At 44.2% G+C, this 22,365-nt stretch overlaps 2 protein-coding genes across 3 annotated transcripts in view; one reads left to right on the forward strand and one right to left on the reverse strand.

The window, feature by feature from the left end:
• The first annotated feature begins 1,645 nt into the window (after positions 1-1,645).
• LOC110505168 (5-hydroxytryptamine receptor 3A-like) lies at positions 1,646-14,296 on the forward strand. Its single transcript, XM_036989291.2, has 8 exons — positions 1,646-1,747; positions 1,857-1,901; positions 1,995-2,104; positions 3,551-3,720; positions 6,092-6,252; positions 6,388-6,598; positions 11,894-12,202; positions 13,152-14,296. Exons 1-8 carry the CDS (start codon positions 1,646-1,648, stop codon positions 13,373-13,375), a joined length of 1,332 nt encoding a protein of 443 aa, XP_036845186.2. The 3' UTR covers positions 13,376-14,296.
• Positions 14,297-14,825: 529 nt separating this feature from the next.
• LOC110529671 (run domain Beclin-1-interacting and cysteine-rich domain-containing protein) overlaps positions 14,826-22,365 on the reverse strand; it is a 56,506-nt gene continuing 48,966 nt past the window's right edge. For both annotated transcript variants that reach the window (XM_036986914.2, XM_090236240.1), the window contains 3 exons: positions 21,588-21,741; positions 21,082-21,175; positions 14,826-17,439 (listed from right to left, as the gene is read on the reverse strand). In XM_036986914.2, the coding sequence (XP_036842809.2) occupies positions 17,291-17,439; positions 21,082-21,175; positions 21,588-21,741 (397 nt within the window). In that variant the 3' untranslated portion in view covers positions 14,826-17,290. The remainder of the gene's footprint in view (positions 17,440-21,081; positions 21,176-21,587; positions 21,742-22,365) is intronic.

A 22,365-nucleotide genomic window follows, 5' to 3' on the forward strand; every position in this document is an offset into this window, starting at 1 on the left:
TTTTAACAATATTTTGAACATTTTAAGCATGTTTTGCTAGAAATATAATTATCTAACTAGGCTGTGGCTACTCAGTTATTTTTTGAATTATTTCTCACCTGGAAAGTTCTGTTTTTTTTCTTTTCAAAACTGGTTGAAGGGCTATTTTTAGGCACTACGAGTGTGATACATTACACAGTAAATGAGAATCATTGCCTCCAGATAAATTCATTTGTTTTTTTAAAAATAATTTAGGCCATTTTTGATTTGACATTTTTTTGGGGGGGTCCAGTGCAAAAAAAATAATTGTGTAAACACCCCCCAAAATCTCTAGATAACATCCTGAGTGCCAATATATTTGATCGCATCGGTAAGTGCTAGTGATGCTTATTAATCCAATGAAATATGCACAAGGGAAATAATATGAACACCTGCTCTTTCCATGACATAGGCTGATCTGGTGAATCCAAGGTGAAAGCTATGATCCCTTCTGGATGTCAGATCCTCTTCAATCAGTGTAGATAAAGGGGAGGAGACAGGTTAAAGTAGGATTAAGCCTTGAGACATGGATTCCATATGTGTGCCATTCAGAAGGTGAATGGGAAAGACAAAAGATTTAAGTGCCTGGTTTGTGTCAGGAACTGCAACACTGCTGGGGTTTCTCACGCTAATCAGTTTCCCGTGTGTATCAAGAATGGTCAACCACCAAAAAAAGGACATCCAGAAAATTTGACACAATTGTGGGAAGCATTGGAGTCAACATGGGCCAGCATCCCTGTGGAACGCTTTCGACACCTTGCAGAGTCCCATGCTCTGATGAACTGAGGCTGTTCTGAGGGCAAAAGGGAAGGATGCAACTCAATATTAGAAAGGTGTTCCTAATGTTTTGTCCACTCAGTGTAAGTTTAGATGTTCTGCATATGTATTTACATAAAAGTGACCTGTTTAACATTGGTTCCCTCTATCCCTGTGACTAATGTCTTTTTCATTTGTCCTTCTGGTTTGTTTTAAGGTACAATGTTTTGTTCAGAGTAAACAGAAAGGTGTTAATCTGTCAATGTTTGTTTGTTACATTTTTTTATTTTTATGTCCCTCTAAAAATACCTTATTGCAAACGTGAATGACGACTTTTTGAGAAATTGAATGTTTTAAATTACTGAGAATTATCACTTTTGACAAATACTGTAGGTATGTATGGTAGCCTACAGTTTTAGCTGAATGGTGAGGTTTGACCAACTTGACACAATGTAGTATACCATCAAATCAAATCAAATTTATTTATATAGCCCTTCGTACATCAGCTGATATCTCAAAGTGCTGTACAGAAACCCAGCCTAAAACCCCAAACAGCAAGCAATGCAGGTGTAGAAGCACGGTGGCTACCATGTTGCATGATATGAGTTTGGGCAAGTTTTGAAAGTTTGGAGGTTGCTAATGTCCCTTACTTATGAATAACCTTGTCTTTATTGATTAGGTTCCATTGATATTATAGCATTTAATCCTCTGTCTCTCTTTCTGTCTCTTTTTTTCTCTCTCTTTCTCTCTTTCCTTTTGCTCTCTGCCGCTCTCACTCTCTCTCTCTGTCTCTCCTCTATGCTCTTAAGTATATTTATGCCAGTGCGATTTGACCTGTAAAGAGGGTCACAGCGGTCCAACCTACGAGTCGATGCAGACTGTGTTTAACCGCATATCCTTCAGACCGGCAGTCAACCTAAGCAATCCCACCATAGCAAACATCTCCTTCACCCTGTATGCTGTCCTGGGCGTGGTGAGTGTTGGACAGTGTAAGGCCACAATGTTCCTCTTTGCATAGGGTCCATTCATTCAATTAATTCGTTACTAACAATTATCCGCTTTCTTGCTTGATCATATTTCAGAATGAGAAGACCCAGATCCTCACTACTTTCCTGTGGTTGAGATTGGTGAATGTCAAGATATCTTCCTATTTTATTTTGCCAACAATTTGTGGTGGTATAAGCTTCCCTGAGCCTAATTCTTTACTGGGTCCTTTTTAGTACTGGCACCATCAGTTCCTGGTTTGGGACTCTGATGCTTGTGGCGGAGTCACCAGGATTTCTCTGCCAGTCAAAGAGCTCTGGGTGCCTGACATCATCGTGTATGAGTTGTGAGTGTCCGAAGAAAACTGACTTTGTTTTACTCATCTATACGCCTATCTTCATGTCCTGTATAAAACATGGGGTCAACCAACCCCCCCCCCCCCCCCCCCCCCCCCCCTCCAACCATTATCACCTCCTCCTTCTCTCCTCTATCGCATGTTCTTCTCTCCTCTATCACATGATCTTCTCTCCTCTATCACATGACCTTCTCTCCTCTATCGCATGACCTTCTCTCCTCTATCACATGACCTTCTCTCCTCTATCGCATGTCCTTCTCTCCTCTATCACAGGCGTCTGTTTCTCAAACTAGACACTCTAATGTAATTGTCCTCTTGCTCAGTTGTGCACCGGGGCCTCCCACTCCTCTTTCTATTCTGGTTAGGGCCAATTTGCACTGTTCTGTGAATTGAGTAGTACACAGTGTTGTACCAGAACTTCAGTTTCTTGGCAATTTCTCTCATGGCATAGCCTTCATTTCTCAGACCAAGAATAGACTGACGAGTTTCAGAAGAAACTTATTTGTTTTTGACCATTTTGAACCTGTAATCGAATTCACAAATGCTGATGCTCCAGATACTCAGCTAGTCTAAAGAAGGACAGTTTTATTGCTTCTTTAATCAGGACAACAGTTTTCAGCTGTGCTAACATAATTGCAAAAGTGTTTTCTAATGATCAATTGGCCTTTTAAAATGATAAACTTGGATTAGCTAACACAACGTGCCATTGGAACACAGGATTGATGTTTGCTGATAATGGGCCTCTGTACACCTATATTCCATTAAAAATCAGCTGTTTCCAGCTACAACAGTCATTTACAACATTAACAATGTCTGCACTGTATTTCTGAATAATTTGATGTTATTTTAAATGGACAAAAAAAATGTGCTTTTCTTTCAAAAACAAGGACATTTCTAAATGACCTAAAACTTTTGAACAGTAGTGTATATTGTTCCAAAATACTGTAGAGAGCTGTATTTTCTATTGGCAAAATGCAAAAAACTTTCATATTAGATTTTTTTTTATAGCAGTTCACAATTTTGTGCCCCTTCTCACCCCAAATGTTCTGCATCGGTATCAGAAGTCCCAAAAAATAAATAATTAACAAGGCCAAATTAGGGGGTCGAGCTCATTAAAATAATATCCAGGATACTTTGCAAGTGTTCATTTTTTTAAATTATTATTTTTTTTTTTACATTTTAGTCACTTCTGCAGACACTCTGCATTCAACTAGATTAACAACCATCTGTCACAGTCACAGCAAGTCAAAAGGTTCTGTAACCTTTACTGAAAACACTGTTGTAAAAGGGCTACATGCAAATGTATTTTTTGTACATTTAAAATACACATTTGACATATTTTAACAAAACACAATCTTTGCTAGAGTTCATTTTATGTGTATACATTGGTCTTTAGGGTATTTTTGATGCATCTTTGCCTCCCTCTCTGTCTCTCAGTGTGGACGACGACGTGTCACAGCAATGCCCCTACGTCTACGTCAACCACACAGGCCACATCCGCTGGGACAGGATGCTGCGCCTGGTCAGCGCCTGCAACCTGGAAATCTTCAGCTTCCCCTTCGATGTGCAGAACTGCTCGTTTACCTTCGGCTCCTACATGCACACCAGTAACTAACTCCACTGTGATAGGCTACTGCATGCACACCAGTAACTAACTACAGTGTGATAGGCTACTGCACGCACACCAGTAACTAACTCCACTGTGATAGGCTACTGCATGCACACCAGTATTAGTAGCTGGTGGGGGGGGGGTTATATGATAGATATTGGTTTGTTGGGGGGAGTCATAGAATATAATAGTCATAGTAATTAACTCCACTGTGATAGGCTACTTCAAGCACACCAGTATCTAACTGCACTATGATAGGCTACTGCATGCACACCAGTAACTAACTCCACTGTGATAGGCTACTGCATGCACACCAGTAACTAACTCCACTATGATAGGCTACTGCATGCACACCAGTAACTAACTCCACTATGATAGGCTACTGCATGCACACCAGTAACTAACTCCACTGTGATAGGCTACTGCATGCACACCAGTAACTAACTCCACTGTGATAGGCTACTGCATGCACACCAGTAACTAACTCCACTGTGATAGGCTACTGCATGCACACCAGTAACTAACTCCACTATGATAGGCTACTGCATGCACACCAGTAACTAACTCCACTGTGATAGGCTACTGCATGCACACCAGTAACTAACTCCACTGTGATAGGCTACTGCACGCACACCAGTAATTAACTCCACTGAGTGGACAAAACATTAGGAACACTTTTCTAATATTGAGTTGCACCCCCTTTCGCCCTCCGAACAGCATCAATTCATTGGGGCATGGACTCTACAAGGTGTCAAATGCGTTCCCCAGGGATGCTGGCCCATGTTGACTCCAATGCTTCCAACAGTTGTGTCAGGTTGTCTGGATGTCCTCTGGGTGGTGGTCGATTCTTGATACACACGGGAATCTATTCCGTGTGAAAAACCCAGCAGCATTGCAGTTCTTGACACAAACCAGTGCGCCTGGCACCTACTACCATACCCAGTTCAAGGGCACTTAAATCTTTTATATTGCCCATTCACCCTCTGAATGGCACACATACACAATCCATGCCTCAATGATCCTTCTTTAACCTGTCTCTTCCCCGACATCTACACTGATTGAAATGGATTTAACAAGTGACATCAACAAGGGATAATAGGTCAGTCTATGTCAAGGAAAGAGCAGATGTTCCTACAGCGCAGTGGTACAGCGGTCTATAAGACCCTGCATCTCAGTACTACAGACCCTGGTTCCATTCCAGGCTGTATCACAGCAGTCTAAGACACTGCATCTCAGTACTACAGACCCTGGTTCCATTCCAGGCTGTATCACAGCGGTCTACGACACTGTATCACAGCGGTCTACGACACTGTATCACAGCGGTCTACGACACTGTATCACAGCGGTCTACGACACTGTATCACAGCGGTCTACGACACTGTATCACAGCGGTCTACGACACTGTATCTCAGTGCTACAGGCGTCACTACAGACACCCTGGCTCGAATCCAGACTGTATCACAACCGGCCGTGATTGGGAGTCGCATAGGTATCACACTGCGATAGTGATGTGGTGTACGTGTCTGATGCCATGTGCATATCGTCAAATCAGATATATTTATAAAGCCCTTCTTACATCAGCTGATGCCACAAAGTGCTGTACAGAAACCCAGCCTAAAACCAATGCAGGTGTAGAAGCACGGTGGCTAGGAAAAACTCCCTAGAAAGGCCAGAACCTAGGAAGAAACCAGGAGAGGAACCAGGCTATGAGGGGTGTCCAGTCCTCTTCTGGCTGTGCCGGGTGGAGATTATAACAGAACATGGGCCAAGATGTTCAAACGTTCATAGATGACCAGCAGGGTTAAATAATAATAATCACAGTGGTTATCGAGGGTGCAACAGGTCAGCACCTCAGGAGTAAATGTCAATTGGCTTTTCATAGCCGATCATTAAGGGTATCTCTACTACTCCTGCTGTCTCTAGAGAGTTGAAAACAGCATGGCCTGATATACATACTGTAGCCTACTCACCACTTAATACACAACTAGCATGCCGTAATATACCTTGTATGTCGTGTTAATACTTCCGGGTTGTGATCTGCACAATCTAGAAAATCCAGGGGAAGGATAGGTGTCTATTTGAACAATAATGTAGGAATGAAAGCACACCTGATTTTCTAACGTACAAAAGTACTAATATCCTAAAATATATACCACCCCCCAGCTACTAATATCCTATAATACACCCCCCCCCCCCCCGGCTATTAATATCCTATAATACACTAGCTAGCTATTATCCAAATATATACAAAAACCATTTTCTCTCTCATTTATCGTTATTGGCATGATATAACAATGTACATATTAACAAAGCCTACTTTGGCAATGGAAAAGGAATGACCCCCCCCCCCCCCTCTCTCTCCTCATTAGTAAAGGATGTGAGGTTGACTCCAGCCCTGTCCTTCGAGGAGATGTCGGGGAACTCGAAACAGTACCTGGAGGCTAGTGGGGAGTGGGAGCTGGTCAACATCTATGGAGAGGCGTCTGTCCTCAAGTTTGGCATCGACGAATGGGACATCATCACTTTCTGGGTGAGAGAGATAGACAGGGAGACAGGGAGATGGAGAGGGAGAGAGAGACCTGCTAAGACAGGGATATCTGCTGTCTCTCTGCTCTCCAATATGTCTCCTAATACATCTGCTGTACTTGCTTCATCTCACCACCAGGTGGTGATAAAGCGCAGGCCAGTGCTCTACGTGGTCAACCTGCTCATCCCCAGTTCCTTCCTCATGCTCATCGACATCCTCTCCTTCTACCTGCCCCCTCACAGCGTGGACCGCGCCTCCTTCAAGATGACCCTTATTTTGGGCTACACCGTCTTCCTGCTCATCATGAACGACCTGCTGCCCAGCACGGCCAACGGCACCCCCCTCATAGGTCAGCGTCCTGTTCATAAGTGCACACAAAGATGCTAGGGTTGTGGGTTCGATTCCCACGGGGGACCAGTACGAAAATGTATGCACTCAGTATTGTAAGTTTCTCTGGATATGTGCGTATGCTAAAATGTAAAAGGAATTAATTGACCATTTCAGTTTTCACATTGAAATAAGTTACATTTGCAAAGTATTTCAAGAAACTGAAAAACAAGCAACTATTTATATATCAGATTAACTGTTTTGTACAGACTCAAATTACAAATGCTGGTAAACACTCAAATAGCTTTCGTTTTTTTAAATCACATAAGTAGTGCACTGTGGCTTTGCTGGTCATGTGTTAGTTGACCATAGAGGTTTTTAGCGCGCAGAACCACCGCGAACATTTAATGTTGCAATGGTAAAAAGTTTAATACCTACAAATTTCACTGACAAGATCATTTAGCCTACTCTTAATTCTTGCCTATTATGTTGGCATGCATAACCTTGTTAAACGGGATCGAGTGACGAGTGTATTGACACAACGGTAGGATTATTAAAGAAATCCGCGTTCAACCGGAATCACGCTGTATGATTCTATCACATTATTCAAAATATCAGAATTGGTTAAAAAAAAAACTCTAAATCGCGTTGGTACAGTAGGCATCAAGTAACTTCTCGACAATGTTGCATAAAATGTTGAATGGTCTATACTTTTCACCAACACATAGACCCTAGATGTTTCAATAGCTCAATTTATACGCATGCCCCAAAACAACAGAAGTTTGATCAAATTAAACTACCGTTAATCAAAACACTTATCACTCGCGTTCAACAACTCTAAATCGCGTTGGAATGCGCTCCCAACGGGAAACTTGAAATAACATGATATAGGTTAATTAAATAATCGAAAAACAAATATTTGATTATTTATTAGCCTCGTGGTTATAAGTATTTAGGCATATCATGTAAATTAGACCTTGTGAATTCGTTGTAAAAAGCGCAAAAGATACTGATGGATGTGTCTAGGTTATTTATGTATTGATCATATAGCAATATCAATGCATTCTTTCAACAACTCCAAAGCAATAGCCTGTCTTTGGCGCAGCAACCACTTGCTCATTCTATAATCAAGTCTTAACTGGTTTGGACAGCTCGTGAGGTATCCTAAATATCTGTCGACTAGGTGGAACTCTTCTGACTAAATAGGTTTCATGCATAGCTTTTGTTTTAACCCATAAGAGTCGGTGTAAAAACTATTGGTCGCTAAATCCGGAGAAATTGTGCACCATGTAAAAAACTGTAGGTCACTATATCGGGCTTGAAGTACCATGTAAAAAAAACTATTGGTCACTATATCGGGCTTGAAGTACCATGTAAAAAACTGTAGGTCACTATATCGGGCTTGAAGTACCATGTAAAAAAACTATTGGTCACTATATCGGGCTTGAAGTACCATGTAAAAAAACTATTGGTCACTATATCGGGCTTGAAGTACCATGTAAAAAAACTATTGGTCACTATATCGGGCTTGAAGTACCATGTAAAAAACTATTTGTCACTATATCGGGCTTGAAGTACCATGTAAAAAACTATTTGTCACTATATCCAGAGAAATTACAGACCATGTCAAAAATGTTTTTTTTCTTTCTTTTTCTTTCTTCTAGCTAAATCCTGCTAGAAAGACCATGTAAAAACAGTTGTCTGGTTGCCCTCACCCTTCTGAGTGGTTGGCTGTGAATACCCTCACCCTTCTGAGTGGTTGGCTGTGAATACCCTCACCCTTCTGAGTGGTTGGCTGTGAATACCCTCACCCTTCTGAGTGGTTGGCTGTGAATACCCTCACCCTTCTGAGTGGTTGGCTGTGAATACCCTCACCCTTCTGAGTGGTTGGCTGTGAATACCCTCACCCTTCTGTGTGGTTGGCTGTGAATACCCTCACCCACTATAAGTATACAATATACAGTGCATACTGAGTGCTGAGTGCTGATTGATTAAAACCGTATTCATTACGTTAAAATGCCTATTTACTCAGTTCCATCTGACTGCGCATTCCACTGTCTCATCAGCCCAGCCAGGCTATTTATAAACATCATTTTTTTTACCCCCTTTTTCTCCCCAGTTTTCAATATTGTCTCATCGCTGCAACTCCCCAATGGGCTCGGTAGAGGCGATGGTGGAGTCATGCGTCCTCTGATACATGACCCGCTCAACCACGCTTCTTAACATTTCTAGCGCGGGCGTTCCGCTAGCGACCCACCTCGACAACATCCGGTGAAATCACAGAGCGCGAAATTCAAACTACGGAAATATAAATATTTAACATTCATGAAAATACATATGTAATAAAGCGTAACTTCTTGTTAATTCAGCCACTGTGTCAGATTTCAAAAAGGCTTTACGGCGAAAGCACACCATGCGATTATCCGAGTACAGCGCCCCGCATACAGAACCATGAACCCCCAAAAAATTCAACCAGGCAGGTGCGACACGAAAGTCAGAAATAGCGATAAAATAAATGCCTTACCTTTGAAGATCTTCTTCTGTTGGCACTCCAAAAAGTCCCAGATACATCACAAATGGTCCTTTTGTTCGATAAAGTCCTTTTTTATATCAATAAAAACTCAGTTTAGCTGGCTCTCTTCAGTCAATAATCCACTCAGTTTCCCTCCTTCAAAATGCATACAGAATTAATCCCAAACGTTACCAATAAACGTATCCAAACAAGTCAAACAATGTTTATAATCAAACCTTAGGTACCCTAATACGTAAATAAATTACACAATTTAAGACGGAGAAAAGTATGTTCATTACCGGAGATAAATAACAAAGAACGTGCTTTCCTCCACGTGCATGGAAACACTACAGCCAAAATGGGAGCCACCTAGAATAACTACAACTTCTGGCTCATTTTTCCAAATACCAGCCTGAAACTCTTTCTAAAGACTGTTGACATCTAGTGGAAGCCCTAGGAACTGCAATCTGGGAGGTTTTCGCCTTATAATAAAAGAGACAGCCATTGAAAACAGTGGTAGGCTGAAAATGTTTTTTTTGGGGGGGGTGGTTTGTCCTTGGGGTTTCGCCTGCCATATCAGTTCTGTTATACTCACAGACATTATTTTAACAGTTTTAGAGTGTTTTCTATCCAAATCTACCAATTATATGCATATCCTAGCTTCCGGGCCTGAGTAAAAGGCAGTTTACTTTGGACACGCTTTTCATCCGGATGTCAAAATACTGCACCCCACCCCAAAGAGGTTTTAAGGGGATCGTTGTCCAGTCAACAGGACAGTTGTAAATCATGCAGCACCTTGTGTCAGGATGGCAGATTTTAGAGAAACAACAAATGTCGATACATATAAGTGTCTTATATCGGCTGAAAGCTTAAATTCTTGTTAATTTAACTGCACTGTCCAATTTACAGTAGATATTACTGCAAAAAAAATGCCATGCTATTGTTTGAGGAGAGCTCCTAACAAAACACTTTTTTCTCCACAGTATGTTTGATAAAAGCACCTCTAAAGGTGAAATAAATGGCATTACACTTACAACTTGTCTATAAACACAGCATCAATATAAACATAAACTTAAACATTCACCTCTTGGAGAGAGAGAAACTAATTACTTGTATTGACAAAGGATCAAGATTTATGACACCATCTCTCTCCAGCCCTGCGTGAGAATCTGCCAGGCTGAGATCTTATCAGATCTGTCCTGGAGCCACAGAGTCGCAAATTACTCTGTTCATGAGCAAGCTCCAAGAACCGTCTGGGATGACTCTGGGATGACTCTGGGATGACTCTGGGATGACTGTGGGATGACTGTGGGATGACTCTGGGATGATTCTGGGATGACTCTGGGATGACTCTAGAAGCTCGCCCATGGCAGCACAATAAAACACCTTAATAAAGGCCACTATGGAAAACGCTGCGGTGGCGTGGGCATGCAAAAAGACGATGTTTACCAACACAGCAATTCAACTTCTGCAAAAGTATTTGTGCAACCAATGCAACAATAACACTTATGACAGTAAAGAATAATACGTACATATGATAAACAATTTGTTAAAGCAGCATTGGCAACTCTTAACATTAAAGAATAGTAAACAACCATAACAGTAGAATATATGTCTAAAAGCTATCAAAGTAACAGGAAGTAATTACTGGTAATTACCTATTATTACACAGTATGTAAAAAAAAACAATAAAACTTTCCTGCAACTTACATTGATGCACCACATTCAGAAATTGGTGTTACTGTTGACAATAAAAAAAACGTCTTCAGAAATGTGCATCTTCTCCCTTCCCGACGACGATAACACTCTGACCTGAGTAGGCAGGTGTTCGTGTCCAGATGAGCATTTCCAAGCGCTCTGATTGGTTAGGAATGGCAGGGCTATAATAGGTGAGGAATAACTAAGGTAGGCCGAGCAGCCAAACTAACGGGACTTAAGGGAAACTGAAGGGACTGTCAGGGGAAGTTACGTCGAGAGGAGAGGAGTAGTACTGCCTTTTCTACAGTAGGAGTAAAATGTCTCTATTATCAGCACTTATGACCAAATGTATACTTCGAGACGCTTTGTGGATACGCTGTGATACGGCCCCTGGTCTACCTGTTAGACACGGAGCACTGAGATCTATGATAAGTGTTGTGACTTAGACACGGAGCACTGAGATCTATGATAAGTGTTGTGACTTAGATACGGAGCACTGAGATCTATGATAAGTGTTGTGGGTTAGATACGGAGCACTGAGATCTATGATAAGTGTTGTGGGTTAGATACGGAGCACTGAGATCTATGATAAGTGTTGTGGGTTAGATACGGAGCACTGAGATCTATGATAAGTGTTGTGACTTAGATACGGAGCACTGAGATCTATGATAAGTGTTGTGGGTTAGACACGGAGCACTGAGATCTATGATAAGTGTTGTGGGTTAGACACGGAGCAACAAAATAAACAAAACACTGTGTCCCTCACTGGAGGCTGTTGAGGGGAGGATGGCTCATAATAACGGCTGGAACGGAGTCAATGGAATGACATCAAACACCTGGAAACCATGTGTTGGATACCATTCCACCTATTCCACTACCAGCCATTACCACAAGCCTGTCCTCCCCAATTAAAGTGCCACCATCCTCCTGTGGTGTCCCTCCCTACTAATTGGGGGCAATTCCATTGCACTTCAGGTACTTCTGGGAGTGAACCCGAAGTCATCTGAAAATAAATGGCACATCTCAATTAATCTCATCTCCTGAATTGGAAGAGAATTTAACCCACCTAACCCTGTAGTGTCCCTGCTATCCTCCCCCCCTTCTCAGGAATTTACTTTTCAGTGTGTCTGGCTCTCATGGTCATCAGCCTGTTGGAGACAGTCATCATCACTAATGTGCTCCATTCCAACTCCAAGAAGTACCGCGAGGTGCCCCACTGGGTCCGTGTGGTCATCCTGAAGCACATCGCCCGTATGATCTGCTACCAGTGGCCCGAGGAGCTTGTTCAACCCTCAGCCTCCAGAGGATCCACCCAGGATGACAAGGCAGACAGACCAAACCCCACAAGCCCTCCCTGGGTCCTTGCACCAGCCAACCCTGTGCACATCCCTGCCCAGCACACCACAAGCACCATTGGTGAGGAGCCATTCGCGGGTAGATGTGATTAGCAGAGAGAGATGACACTGTTAAATAATCTGGGCTCATTTCGGGTAGATGTGATTAGCAGAGAGAGATGACACTAAAATAATCTGGGCTCATTTCGGGTAGATGTGATTAGCAGAGAGAGATGACACTGTTAAATAATCTGGGCTCATTTCGGGTAGATGTGATTAGCAGAGAGAGATGACACTAAAATAATCTGGGCTCATTTCGGGTAGATGTGATTAGCAGAGAGAGATGACACTGTTAAATCATCTGGGCTCATTTCGGGTAGATGTGATTAGCAGAGAGAGATGACACTAAAATAATCTGGGCTCATTTCGGGAAGATGTGATTAGCAGAGAGAGATGACACTAAAATAATCTGGGCTCATTTCGGGTAGATGTGATTAGCAGAGAGAGATGACACTAAAATAATCTGGGCTCATTTCGGGCAGATGTGATTAGCAGAGAGAGATGACACTAAAATAAACTGGGCTCATTTCGGGTAGATGTGATTAGCAGAGATGACACTAAAATAATCTGGGCTCATTTCGGGCAGATGTGATTAGCAGAGAGAGATGAAACTAAAATAATCTTGGCTCATTTCGGGCAGATGTGATTAGCAGACATGAAACTGTTATAAAGTAATAGTTTGGGATCATTTCCATTTCAACCTTCAAGTCAATTTAAAAACTTCACAATTTAAATAATTTCCGGAATTTAAATTGACTAGGTTACCAGGAAACTGCCCCAATCCCTTCTATATAACAAAACAGCATATTATCAGAAAGCTTAACACCCCCTGTAGGTAATATGTTGTTATTGTGAACATGTGCTTGCTCAAACATGATCAACTGCGTATTGAGCATCCAGTCTTGCTGACCAATAGCAGTGTTTCAGCACCATAGGCTAAGCATCTATGCTCATCCCTTTGTTGTTTTTAGGTCCTGGGGTGGTGTCCTCTGTGCCTGAGCTGCGTCAGATCTGCCAGGACCTGAGTGACTTGCGTGCCCACTTAACGTCGATGCAGAAGGAGGGCGTGCTTCAGGAGCAGTGGTGCCACGTAGGCTACGTACTGGACTTCCTGCTCTTCCGTATCTACCTCCTCCTCATCTCCTGCTACGCCATGGTCATCATCTGTATGTGGTGCATCTGGATCAACCAATGAGAGACCAAAAGGGCGCATTTGTTTTAGCTTGCCCATTCCATTGGTCTGAAAGTGAAATCTCAGATCACCTCAGGCAGTGGGGCGAGCTAAAACAAATGCACCCAGAGAGAGAAGAAGGGGGGGTAGAAGAGAGTGAGACCAATGTACAGTAAGTAGTACCATAAGTCTCTGAATTTCTTTTGAAATGTAGTTTTCATTTTGTAAAAAATTGAGTTAAAGGTAAAAAAAAAAGTGTGTTAACTAGGCAAGTCAGTTAAGAACAAATTATTATATTCAATGACTGCCCCTTGTTCAGGGGCAGAATGACAGATTTTTACCTTGTCAGCTCAGGGTTTCGATCTAGCAGCCTTTCGGTTACTGGCCCAACACTCTAACCACTAGGCTACCTGCCGCCCCCCTCTAACCACTAGGCTACCTGCCGCCCCCCCTCTAACCACTAGGCTACCTGCCGCCCCCCCTCTAACCACTAGGCTACCTGCCGCCCCCCCCTCTAACCACTAGGCTACCTGCCGCCCCCCCTCTAACCACTAGGCTACCTGCCTGCCGCCCCTACAGTCATATGCCCCTACAGTCCATGTAGGCTTACTACATGTTATTTATCTGATATACTAAATGCCTGTGGAGATTTTAGTGAAACGCTACCATGTTCACCAAGAATAACACCCCACTGAAGGTTTAGAAGCCCCGAGGTCTGAGGGTTTAGAAGCCCCGAGGTCTGAGGGTTTAGAAGCCCCAAAGGTTAAGAAGCCCCGAGGTCTGAAGGTTTAGAAGCCCCGAAGGTTTAGAAGCCCCGAGGTCTGAAGGTTTAGAAGCCCCGAAGGTTTAGAAGCCCCGAGGTCTGAAGGTTTAGAAGCCCCGAAGGTTTAGAAGCCCCGAGGTCTGAATACACATTTTTCATGAACAATAAACTGAAGTACTCGACTGAAAGAGCTGTGTTCTGTGTGTGTGTGTGTGTGTGTGTATACACACCAGCCCTTACTATACCAGTCCTCATTACCCACAGGGCTCAATTAACACTTAAGCCTGCTAACAGCCTGCGAAGCTGTAAAATAACAAAATGGAAAAAGGCTATAAATTCACCTCCTAATTGTCTTGCCTTTTACTTGACTCCATTCGCTTCATTGGACTCCTGTCTAAACGTAAGATTCTGTGTCTTGTGGCAGAAAAACATCAAGCCATGGTGACGTCCCAATAACCTCTCCTTCCTCCTCATGTGTTCCCTCATTCACTACTCCCAAGTTTTAAAGCATTAGATTGGAGTAAGGCACGCGCTAGAGGGAGTTTCCATAAACCAGTCAATTCTTCTAAATTCCATGGAGGGAAGTGAGTGCACTCTTCAGGAGAAACAAGACTGGGATGTAACCCAAAGCTACTTTGCCCCTAAGGGCTACCGTACAAACCACCCATCCATCCCACAATCCCCCAGAAACCAGCAACGACACCAGGAGAAAACAGTCTGACCAGTCTTTAATTGTCATCATATTTGAATTATATAACAGTACATAAAACACAAACAATAGCATTTTCTTCCAGTAGTTTACTTAAAGCTCCACAGCACCCTACACGTAAAAAAAAAACAGTGTTATATTTAATAAGGACGGGAGTCTGCTTGGATCGGGGAGGCCATCAGTAAAAACAGTGTTTTATTTAATAAGGACGGGAGTCTGCTTGGATTGGGGAGGCCATCAGTAAAAACAGTGTTTTATTTAATAAGGACGGGAGTCTGCTTGGATCGGGGAGGCCATCAGTAAAATCAACTGGAGATCAGGTCCTGTATTCACAATGTGTCTCGGAGTAGAAGTGCTGATCTAGGATCAGTTTTGCCTTTCAGATCATAATGGATACTACTATATGGACTGGGGGGGGGGACTGAACACGGGCCCAGACACCTTCCGGGCGACGATTATATCAATAGCGTTTCTATTTAAAGCAGGCTTGTTAAAATGTTAGATGAACAAGGTTATACTCCCCTGGTTGGCAATAGACTATACACGAATATCTGTCGGGAAGGGAACATTGAATTATGAGTCTTATGAGGGCCAACTATGCTGTTCTGGAGTTAGTTTTTTTCTACAGCAGGCATGCCAGTCTGTATATATGTAGCCGTGTTATATATGGGCTAGTTTCCCACAGACACACAAAGTCTAAAAGGAAATTCTCCGTCCTAAAAGCTTCTTAGTCAGAGGCTTAATCTGGCAGGAAAACCAGAGCAAAATGTTGTGTGTTACCAATCGTCTTGTGAATGAGCACACTCCCCACCCCCCACCCCAAGACACAACATCACTAACCAGAGCGACCAACAGAAAACCAAACAGATTTGTCCCAAAACTCAAACACAACCTTTCCATATCTTCTTTCCATCAGTCGTCATAAACATTCAAAATGGTGAAACTTGGGATGATGGATTAACACGCTGTGGGGAAACCGAACAGACACTCTGAATACAGCAAAACCATGAAAGACAGTAAAGCCCTTCAGGAATATTGGACCTCAGCCCAAGAGGCCCAAGATGAATCCATGTAGCAACAAGATGAAGATGGTCGTACGAGGCTGAAGTCAGAACGGTACTATAACCTGTAAAGCCCTATATGCTTTGTGTGAGATAAACATCACCAACACCCCTCCCCCCAACCCGACAGACCAGTGCAATTAAATTGATATAAATCAACAACAAAAACACACTTCATATTTGACACAAAAACAGAAACATTAAGTGTCCAATTAGGCTGGTGCTTTTCAGCAGGTACAGACCCACACAGTACAGACCCACAGTACAGACCCACACAGTACAGACCCACACACACACATACCCCTCACACACACACACCCCCCTCTCTCTCTCACACACACACACCCACCCCTCTCTCTCTCACACACACACCCACCCACCCACCCCTCTCTCACACACACACACCCACCCCTCTCTCACACACACACACCCACCCCTCTCTCACACACACACACCCACCCCTCTCTCACACACACCCCCACACCTCTCACACACACACTTTTTTTGTAGGATGCACACAAAGCAGGACAAACACGCTGCCTCATCTTACAAAATATCCGTAACTCCGTGCAACACTGACTGAAAGACTCCCTCCAGAGACCTGTCATTCCAACTCCTCCAGAACGACCAATGGTGCACCAGCTCTGCCAGTATAAGAACATTGGTCGCAGAGGCACTTGGCTAAAATAGCCTGAAATGGGTTGGAGTAAATCGCACTTGTATTAAAGGGATTTTTTATTTTTTATTTGTTGTGGTTGATTTCAGTACTTCTACCTTCCTTGTTCTATTTAAATTGATCAACTTGTTGACATAAATGGCAGGACTACATCATACGATGGATATCTGCAATCAGAGCAGAAAACCATAAAAGCAGCCAATATGTTAATATAATATGTTATTTAGCGTATTGGCAAGACATTCACAAAACAAAAGCAAGAATCCAAACCATCAGAGCTCATCCACTATCCAGAAGCTGGACTTTCAGGGGAAAGAGGGATGAATGGAGGGAGGAGTTGAAGGAATAAGGTCCCTACAATCATTGTCATGTTGTGCTCTTGGTTTTTCCATCTTTTCCAGCTCCCTCGTTTCTCACTTCGTCGTCCTAGCTCCCCGCCACCCTCATTTTCTCAGTTCGTCGTCCTAGCTCCCCGCCACCCTCGTTTTCTCAGTTCGTCGTCCTAGCGCCCCGCCACCCTCGTTTTCTCAGTTCGTCGTCCTAGCTCCCCGCCACCCTCGTTTCCTCAGTTCGTCGTCCTAGCTCCACGCCACCCTCGTTTCCTCAGTTCGTCTTCCTAGCTCCCCGCCACCCTCGTTTCCTCAGTTCGTCGTCCTAGCTCCCCGCCACCCTCGTTTCCTCAGTTCGTCGTCCTAGCTCCCTGCCACCCTCGTTTCCTCAGTTCGTCATCCTAGCTCCCGCCTCCCTCGTCCTCCTCCTCATCCTCCTGCTCCTCCATGTTCTTGCGTGCCATCCTCTCCCGCCGCTCTGCCAAGCGCTGGCACCGCGGGCACTCCTTGCCTGCCTGAAAACATTTGCTGTGGAAACACGCCTTGCACTCTGAAAGACAAAACACAAAAGAAAGATATCAGTGAAAAAAAAAACTTGCACTCTGAAACACTATGTAAGAGATACGACACACAAAAATGGGTGGGTTCCCATTTAAAAAGACATTGTCTTGTGGATGTGTAGAGGAAGAACACCAGGACATAAATGGGCAACGTCCTTATTCGCTCAAAAAGGGGTGTTCCACCTCATAACTCCCCTGTTGACCAACTAAGCAAACATGGGGGGAGCGTTCGGCAACGCTAATAACCGGTTTGACAACATTGCTCACAATGGGAAGAGGACTGAGGTGTTGTGATGTCACGGCAGAAGAGCCAATGATAGTCTCTGAAGCGAGGGGGGAGGGGTGACAGAAAACTATAAAATAAGAGGTAAGGCTGGTGGCAAAGGCAGAAGGTGGGACAGAGGAGTGGTAAAAACACAGAAACTTGTCAAGAGTCAGTTCACCACTCAAACCAGTTCAGACATGACCGGTAATGAGAAGCCTCAATAGAGGCAGAGACACCGCTTCTAAAGCTCAAAAAATGTGTGCCTGAACCATTTCAGGAAACACCTGGGTGGAAGCTTTGAATGCACACATTTTTTAAACCATATATTTCTAATGAATATTATTGTTCCCACGATAATGAAATGACAAAAGAAACTGAAATTCACAAATGTGTTTATTTGACATTCAAACAGAGAAGTTGATGCTTAAATAATAGATGGTGAACAGCCAGGCACACATCGAACGAACAACACTTTCTCTCAGTCCAGTTGATCCTCCATTACCCACATCTCTCTTCCCCACGCTTCACAATATAAACCTGTCTCTTAAATAACACACAAAGAACTACTTTCAAATACTAAAACAACTTTTCAGACAGGGCAGACAGCAATAGCAACTCTTGAAAATTATGCCATGTCACATTTGAAATTGATGAACACAGCTGACAAACACTGTAGCCGAAAACACTCGGTTAAAAACAATGTTATCTGACAATGACCTCTAACACACACATTCTGTACATCAGAAGGTGAGGCCAGTAGGACCTTTTGACCTTTCACAGCCATACTGAGTAGAGGCCAGAGCCCAGTGAGGCACCAAGGAGAGGCCAGAGCTCAGTGAGGCACCAAGGAGAGGCCAGAGCTCATTGAGGCACCAAGGAGAGGCCAGAGCTCAGTGAGGCACCAAGGAGAGGCCAGAGCTCAGTGAGGCACCAAGGAGAGTCCAGAGCTCAGTGAGGCACCAAGGAGAGGCCAGAGCTCAGTGAGGCACCAAGGAGAGGCCAGAGCTCAGTGAGGCACCAAGGAGAGGCCAGAGCCCAGTGAGGCACCAAGGAGAGGCCAAAGCCCAGTGAGGCACAAAGGAGAGGCCAGAGCTCAGTGAGACACCAAGGAGAGGCCAGAGCTCAGTGAGGCACCAAGGAGAGGCCAGAGCTCAGTGAGGCACCAAGGAGAGGCCAGAGCCCAGTGAGGAACCAAGGAGAGGCCAGAGCTCAGTGAGGCACCAAGGAAAGGCCAGAGCTCAGTGAGGCACCAAGGAGAGGCCAGAGCTCAGTGAGGCACCAAGGAGAGGCCAGAGCTCAGTGAGGCACCAAGGAGAGGCCAGAGCTCAGTGAGGCACCAAGGAAAGGCCAGAGCTCAGTGAGGCACCAAGGAGAGGCCAGAGCTCAGTGAGGCACCAAGGAGAGGCCAGAGCTCAGTGAGGCACCAAGGAAAGGCCAGAGCTCAGTGAGGCACCAAGGAGAGGCCAGAGCTCAGTGAGGCACCAAGGAGAGGCCAGAGCTCAGTGAGGCACCAAGGAGAGGCCAGACAACAAGATCAAACAACCGTGGCAGCCACAACTAAAGATGTCGGAACATCCTATAACTACCCTCCACCTGTAGTGCCACCCTGCACCATAAAAACCAGTCCAACCAACCACCATAGCGAGGAAAACCAGTCCAACCAACCACCACCACCACCACCATAGTGAAGAAACCACAATCCACCACACACACAGAAACGCAAAGAATTCCACGCAAGAAGTGATCAACATTGAAATGAACGAGGAAGTTTAAATTCTAGGCTGTGACTGCCCAATGTGAATTGATACCCAAGTAAACAATATCCTAAGTTAGCTATTTCCATACCAATTCACCTCGGTTCACACGCGTTTCCATCACAGCTAGTGCAAGTCGATGTTAATGTGCTACATTCTGCATCTCTCAATCATGTCTTTTGTAATTCAAGTTGTTTTCCTAATTCCAGATTGACCAGTAAACCATAGGGGGTTGATTTGGAATACAGCAACTGATTAGGGATTTATTGTAACCAAACCTTTTCTGCTATTCTCTTCATCCTTCCCAATACTCAGAGAGGGGGAATTTCTTTCTGTTTAGAAGTCATCTATGTTTTCCAAGGAGAGGTCAATGAAACGCTGCTTTCCCTCCCCTCCTCGCACTCCTCCCTCCATCCTCTATCTGACTTCACTTCCGTTAGGCTTGGCGAGAGAGCCTTGGTCACCGCCCTCCATCTATTGCTCTGTTCCTCCCCCTCTACTTCTCTCCTCCTCCGTCTCCACCGCCCTCTCACCCCGGTTCTTTTCTCTCTCCCCCCTACCGATTGTTATCCTCCTGGCTTTGCGTGTTTTGCAGGATCTCCAGTTAGATGGGGTCTCCTGCTCTTCCATTCTCTCTTTTTCAACACTCATCTTCCTCCCTTCTTTCTTTCTGGTGTCTCTGGAGAAAACGTTGAGCAACCTAAGGCCCAAAACCGGAGGTTTCACTGTGAACCATCCGTCCTTTCCTTCCACTACTACGCTGCTGTGACTCTCTTGTACTTCACTTACTCCTTTGTCTGAACAATCTTTTTTAGAGAATTTCCCTTTACTGTCACACTTGTCTAATTCCTCTAGCTCTTCTTTCTCCTTTTTCCTCTCTACTTCCACTTTTGAGAACGCTTTCGCTAGCCTCCCAACCCCTGGGACTTTCCAGAGTCCTCTCCTCTCTTCCTTCTCTGTCCCATCCACATCCCCTTGTTTTTCTTTCTCTCTTTCCCTGGATCCTTTGTCCTTGGAGAAAGTGTTGGTTAGTTTGCTGACACCGAGGGCCTTGAATAAATTGCCCTTCTCTTTCTTCACGTGTCCTTCTGCACTTCCCTCACTGTCTTCCCTGTCCTCCCTTTCTTTGTTCTCAACCTCCTCAGTTTCAAACTTTGCTTCCTCCTCCATTCCTTTCCCTGTCTGGGATTCTCCTTCCCTCTCTGCTTCTTGCCCTCCTTCTAGATTCTCCTCATCTTCCTCCATTCCTTTCCCTGTCTGGGTTTCTCCTTCCCTCTCTGCTTCTTGCCCTCCTTCTAGATTCTCCTCATCTTCCTGCTTTCCTTTACTCCAGAAGGCCTTGGCCAGAGTTCCATGTTGGAACTCTGTGAATAACCTCCTCGTCTCCCCTTCTGTTCTCCTCCTCTCCTTTTCTCTCTCTCCAGTCCATTTCTCCTCATCTTCCCTTGCCTCACTCTCTTCTTCCCCCTCTTCCTCTCCTCCCTCTCCCTCTCTCTTGTCTTGGGAGAGGGCCCTGGCCAGCCTGCGGAACTTCCAATTTCTCCAGGAGGGGGAGAGGAAGGGAGAGGGGGCCCGTGGGACACCCAGTCCTCCCACCAGCAGGGGGGGCTCACCTTCGCAGCACGTGCACTTGTTCAACTGGAAGGGGAAGATGATGTCTTTGTCGTTGCCGCAGAACTCACACACAAAGCCCTTGGCCTGACACAGCTGTGGGAGACAAAGACAGGGATAAAGGGGAAATTGAGACCTTGAGGGCAAGAGCCAAACACTGAGAAAACAATTATTATTATTTATTTTTTTTACTTTGAAAATGTCACGTTAGAACACCCACAAGTCCACTGGAACACATGGCGCAAACAGTCATTTGACACACACAGTACTAGCAATCTTATAGAAGGACAACTCCAGAATGTTAGTTCACAATCACACTGGATTGGTGAAGACCAATCATCCTACTCATATGGATATTTTATTTAACCTTTATTTAACTAGGATAGAGTAAAAAGACAATTACAAATGTAAATCCCCATATCAAAATCAACAATGTATCTCTATTAGCGTATCTGAGAGTGAACTACAGTGACAACAGGAGTCTCTGGTTCATGATAAGCATTCTCACCACACAGCCAGCCACGTGCGCGGAACCCAATTTCAGAAGCTCTCGTAGCCGGGGGGCCAGCTCTCCGTTGCGCACAGCGTTGAGGTCGCTGAGGGAGAACAGGTGCAGGTCCTCAGTCAGGTGACCAGGGAGGCTGTCGAACTGGTCCAGCACGCTGTGGGGGCCAAACGCAGGGACACACGTCAGGGGAACTCATACCAACAATACCATCCATAGCTGGAATACTTTACCTGTTAGTGCAGACACACAGTCCTCTCAGAGGAGGAATACTATTAGGAGACATGTCAATGGAATGGACCGTCTCATACCAACAATACCAGTTATTGCAGGACACACACACAACTACACTAATTACTTTTTCCATTGGCAAGATAAACAAACTTAGGGATGAAATGCCAGCAACAATCGCTGACACTACACATCCAAGTATATCTGACCGAATTATGAAAGACAAGAATTGTACTTTTGAATTCTGTAAAGTCAGTGTGGAAGAGATAATTTTTTTTTATTGTTGTCTATTAACAATGACAAGCCACCGGGGTCTGACAATCTGGATGGAAAATTACTGAGGTTAATAGAGGATGATGTTTCCACTCCTATTTGCCACATCTTCAATTTAAGCCTACTAGAAAGTTTGTGCCCTCAGGCCTGGAGGGAAGCTAAAGTCATTCCTGTATCTAAGAATAGTAAAGCCCCCTTTACCGGCTCAAATATCCGACCAATAAGCCTGTTACCAACCCTTAGCTGGTAACTGTAACAATGCTATTTTAGAGTAAAC

This window comes from Oncorhynchus mykiss, chromosome 1, assembly GCF_057628025.1.
Source record: "Oncorhynchus mykiss isolate SJ-2025 chromosome 1, ASM5762802v1, whole genome shotgun sequence".
In the NCBI taxonomy this organism is placed as follows: Eukaryota; Metazoa; Chordata; class Actinopteri; order Salmoniformes; family Salmonidae; genus Oncorhynchus; species Oncorhynchus mykiss.

Coding starts and splice junctions, on each gene's coding strand:
- LOC110505168 (XM_036989291.2), top strand. CDS start 1,646: ATGCAGACTGTGTTTAACCGCATATCCTTCAGACCGGCAGTCAACCTA. Junction 1,748..1,856: donor TGTATGCTGTCCTGGGCGTG/GTGAGTGTTGGA, acceptor ATCATATTTCAG/AATGAGAAGACCCAGATCCT. Junction 3,721..6,091: donor CGGCTCCTACATGCACACCA/GTAACTAACTCC, acceptor TCTCCTCATTAG/TAAAGGATGTGAGGTTGACT.